Source organism: Charadrius vociferus, unplaced genomic scaffold (assembly GCF_000708025.1).
Source record: "Charadrius vociferus isolate BGI_N301 unplaced genomic scaffold, ASM70802v2 scaffold267, whole genome shotgun sequence".
Taxonomy (NCBI): Eukaryota; Metazoa; Chordata; class Aves; order Charadriiformes; family Charadriidae; genus Charadrius; species Charadrius vociferus.
The window spans coordinates 1326087-1330703 of NW_009649458.1; the positions used below are offsets into that span (position 1 = coordinate 1326087).

General features: G+C 42.2%; 1 protein-coding gene across 1 annotated transcript; it reads right to left on the reverse strand.

Moving 5' to 3' along the window:
- Positions 1–578: 578 nt before the first annotated feature.
- Positions 579–3765, reverse strand: LOC104290647 (chromosome unknown open reading frame, human C2orf50). Its single transcript, XM_009889769.1, has 3 exons — positions 3506–3765; positions 1414–1453; positions 579–770 (listed from the first exon to the last, which is right to left on the reverse strand). The coding sequence occupies exons 1-3, from the start codon at positions 3763–3765 to the stop codon at positions 579–581; spliced, it is 492 nt and encodes a 163-aa protein (XP_009888071.1).
- Positions 3766–4617: the final 852 nt, after the last annotated feature.

Sequence of the window (4617 nt, forward strand, 5' to 3'; positions counted from 1 at the left end):
AAGAAAAATGAAAACTAGTGTGAAAAAAATCAGGTCTCCCTCCCTCAGCAGGGCGGGGTGAAAAAGGGCGGAACGCATCTCACGTGGCTTAAATTTTATTCTTCAGAGCAAGCTTAAACATGCAGATGACAGGCTGACAAATCCTTGGCTGACTACATGAAATGCAGCAAGCTGCTGGCTTTCAGAATTGAAAGTATGTCATTTATGTTGAGATTCATCTGAGCGGGTCTGCATTAATTGCTTGTTTTCAGAGGATAAAACTTCAGGAAGAAATTGCCTTTTGGCTGTAATCTTGTTCTTTCTGATGTTACTGGCAACCTTACTGTAGACTTGCAAGGGAAGATGGATGAGATCTGTAGTGCTAAATCTCTGCATATGGCCCAGTCACCCCAAATACAAAGAGGATTGTCTCCCTGCAGCATTGTTGGACAATATCCATCTTTGCTCTTGAAAGAAAATCCATGGTAGACAGCAGTATTAGTCTCTCTGAGAAAAAGACTGAGGATTTTTTTACACGCTGTGGAGTCTGTTGGCTAGAAACATCCAACTTGCTTTGTTACTGTTATTTTACTGAAGCACTAGGAAGGCTGGAGCTCACCCTCAAGTTTCCTCTTTCGTGCTCCACTGCTGAAGAAGTAATCCATGTTTACCAGCGCCCTGCCAAGTTCAGTATTCATTCGACTGCCAATCGTCTGGTTGGTGGAGTTGGGAACTTTGCTTGAAAACACAGACATATAGTTTGGCAGTGGCTTCTGCTCCTTTTTCTTACCCTGGATAAAGATAAAACAAAGACCATTAATAAGTTTTCAGAATTGCATCCATTGCTTGTTACCGAAATACAAGGTAGTGAGATTATTTATAACATCAGCACTATTGCTTTTGAAATTAGAATTTGAATGTACTCTAAAATGTCATACTGAATGTACATGGAAGTGTTGAAAAATAAAGTAAAATGATTGTTTTTTCCTGTTGTCTTTTGTGGGATAGGATAACATAGGGAAATGGATAATTTTCAAATGTGGTGCATAAAGTGTCAGCTAGGACAGAAGTTAGTCTGCTCTAGAATGGTCGTGATATGGGAGGTTTTTTGTTTCTTTTTTAGTGGCTTGGATTTCAGCATGATGACATTATCTTACAAATTTTCTCCTGGAAAGTTGGTTTTTCTAGTACTTGTCTTCCTATGGAGTTGTTAATATTGAAACAGATTGAACACATACATGTGATGTATTTCTTTGTGGCATAGGTAGCAGATGAAATGCACTTCAGTTCTCTTTTATTTTTCCTAAAGATTTTAATCTTAAAGCAATTGCTGATTATGCCAAAGTGTGCATCAATTTGAAATATTAGCCTAGCTCAAATTGATGAAAAATAAAAAGAGCCTGGATTAGAGTTGAATGTTTGTTCAAAACTTACCATTTGGTCATAGTCCTTCAGGAAACTCCAGTTCTGGTACCTTGGAATACAAGTAAAAAATGCAGTGTAAAATTTTCTGTTGTTAAATAAAATATTAATGTTGGACATATTTGAATGCCTATTTAATTCATCAGTTTGATACTTGCAGCCCAGCTCTTACACCTGCAAACTCTTTGTACTGAAACCTGCCTTTTCTGGGCTGAAGCCCAGGGTTTTCCATATTCCTATATAGAGCCCATAGTACATGAGGAGTGGCTTGTGTTTTTTTTTCCAAAGGAACATGAGGATAACATGTCCACAATGTATTCCTTATGCATATGCAGATAAATTAGCAAAGTCCTGAGTCACTCTAGCAAACTTCTGTCCCATGCCTCGAGCTTCTTATTTTTCAAATGGCCATAATTCTGCTGGCAGAAGTCCCCGGTAGGAATTCCCAAAGCCATACTTGCTGCAAGCAAACACCCACGGGAGTATTTTGTGCAGAGAGGCAGCTGTGCTAGGAGCAAATTGCGTCAGAAGACCTGACTTTTGCTCTTCAGCTCTGTTCTACACCTGGTGTGGGACTACAGGGCAGGCCCTTTGGTTTTCTGTCCTTGGCTGAAATGTCCTGGCCTGAAATGGAGAAGACGAAAGTTCACCCACTACTGTAAGAGTGCTGTGAGGTCCAGAGAGGAAACCGTTATCTGCAGCTGTGTTTGCATCAGGGCTCAAGGGACGCCTGGGTTGACTCTCTGAGCTGGTTACCTGTGTCTGTGCAGTGCTGCATCTAAGCTCATCGATCTAGTGCTGAAGCTGGACGTTCTTCTGAGCTGAGCTCGTCTGCGCAGCACAGCCATGCACCATGTGGAACGAGGAGCACTGGACTTCTGTGCTGCACTCCCTCGTCCAGTGCAGATACGCCCTGAGTGCAAGTAAAAACTAATTTATTCTTGTTGGGTTTATCACTATATGTCTTGGTATACCAGCACAGCATAGAGTCCTAACATTTTTTATCTCACTATGCCAGCCATTATTTGAACGTATCAGATTTGGGTGTCACTGGATGGTGCTAATTACTGAGAAAAACTTGGGTCTCCAAGCACCCGTATCCATGACTGTGAACCCCAGGGGGCAGGCACAGAGAGAGAGCCCCTCATGCTGCCTTAGCTAGGGAATGGGTATGGAACATAATAGGTGCATTTGGGAAGAATCTGAGTGCACATTGCCACCATGGCCTTGTCTTTGCGTGAGTGAGAGTCCTGGCATCAGCCTTTCCCTCAGGTAAAAGGAGCCAGACGAGTGCAAATAAATCTCTGGGGAAATCAGAGCTTTGATTTGTAGCTCCTCCAGAAGGCTGAGGAGGACAGGGGTCTTCAGATTGTTTCTTTTCTCATTCTAAAAAATCCTGAGAGTGATGTCCTCCTTTCTCCTCCCTTCCCTTTAGCTTAGCTAGTGCACAGTCGGAACTGGACCTGATTTTACTTTTGCCATGGATATTCTTCTAATAGGCATGCTCATGCCATGTACTGAAGTATGAACACTTATTCAAGATATGTGGCAGAGACAAAAAGAATTTTAATTTCAGGTTCCTTCAGGTCACTGGTGTACACACAGTCAAAGCTTGTGTTGTATGTGTGCAGTTCAGTCTGAAACACTCTAACAATGGGGCACGTTCAGGAGATTTACAGATTGGGAATACAAAATCATATTTTGGCTGAACACTCTGTTCAGCTTCCATTTCAGCCATTTCCAAGAATATGAGAAGAGGTGATAATATCAGTGTGTCTGCAATAAATTATAAAGGTTGGCACATTTATATCTTCATTGTGGAAATCTCTGTAAAGCTACAAGATACTTAGCATGCAATTCTTTGCATCTCTTTTCAGCTTAAGCCCAGCATGCTAAGAGATAGTAGCATAGATTTTGTACAGTGAAGGAAAGTAGAGATTATATTATCTTGGAAAGAAAGGAGTTAGGATCTGATCCAAAGTCACTGCAGAAGAAAATTTCCTTTGATAGTGGAGGCTTTGGATCAAGCCCTAAGACTGTCAGGGAGCATCAGTACCATTGTCAGGATGAGTAGAAGAGGCATAAGCTGGAACAAGTGACTTACCAGATTTTTCTTCCTCTCTGTTCAGCCTCCACAGACTCTCTCCAGATCTTATCCTGTTGAACTTGGTCCTGCTGCAGTGCTGCCTGCTTGTCTGCCCAGGCCCGAGTAGCCGGTTGTGCAACGACAGGTCTTCTGGGTTGGGTGCTGCCGAGAGACACAGATGGAGCTGAGGCTGGTTGCCCCAGAGGTGTGGTTGCTGGTTGCCAAGACCTAACCAAGGTATTTCTGCTGAATCCAGAACCCTTTCCCAACTTGCCCATTTTAAGACTCACTGTATCCCCAGTATTGTTAGCTATATTGTGACTATTAGGAAAGTTAAACCTGCTTTTGTTTGCGTTTTCAACGCTCCTTCTCTCCTGACATTTTCTTTTAGCTGCCAATTTGGAGCGCGTTCAGAAACCAAACGTGCGTGCGTGGTAGCACTGACAGGCAGTGCTTGGCACTGTTTTACTTCCCACTTATTTAACGCTCATTTCCTACTGCGTTATGCTGCTTCTGCTTGAACGCTGAAGGGCATTTCACAGTAACAGCAATTTTGTAAGAATTGACTGTTACTGAAAGCCGTCAGATCTCCGCTGTAACCAGCAAACGCTCAGCTTACGAGGTGATGATTACTGCTGCTTGCTGCTGAGACCACCCTCTGTTCTATAATCCTCGTAACAAGAAAAGTCTGGTTCAGTAGCAAAGGGTGCTGTGCAGATTGCTGCTGAGTATACCAGGAGGACTTTTGTTGTGGTTATGTAGCAGAAGCAAAATCTCCTGAAAGCTGCTAGTTTCCCTGGTGTGTTTACTGTCTCCATTGGAAACGAGTCTGACTTGTGAATATTCACCAGAAAGGGAGGAGAGACCCAACTGGACAGCTTCTGGGGCCTTGAACTCTATTTGGGGCAGAACTTGTTTGCTTAAAATAAGGTATTTCAACGAGTCTGTACTTTGAAAGGTCTTTGCTTCCAGATTTTAAAAAAAGGAGCAGCCAGAGATCATAAAAAAAACTTTTTTAAGTACTTAGAGATTTCTGCAGAAGGTATTAAGCAACTATGAGAAGTAGTTTTTAAGTAACTTTAAAGGGTTATTAGTATACAAAGTGAGAATTTTCAAAACAGTGTCCAAAA

Excerpts from the sequence above, each read along its gene's own strand:
- LOC104290647 (XM_009889769.1), bottom strand. The coding sequence starts at position 3,765 with ATGGGCAAGTTGGGAAAGGGTTCTGGATTCAGCAGAAATACCTTGGTT. Across the intron at positions 1,454-3,505 it reads CAGAGAGGAAGAAAAATCTG|GTACCAGAACTGGAGTTTCC; the intron begins GTAAGTCACTTG and ends TTGTATTCCAAG. Across the intron at positions 771-1,413 it reads TGAAGGACTATGACCAAATG|GGTAAGAAAAAGGAGCAGAA; the intron begins GTAAGTTTTGAA and ends ATCTTTATCCAG.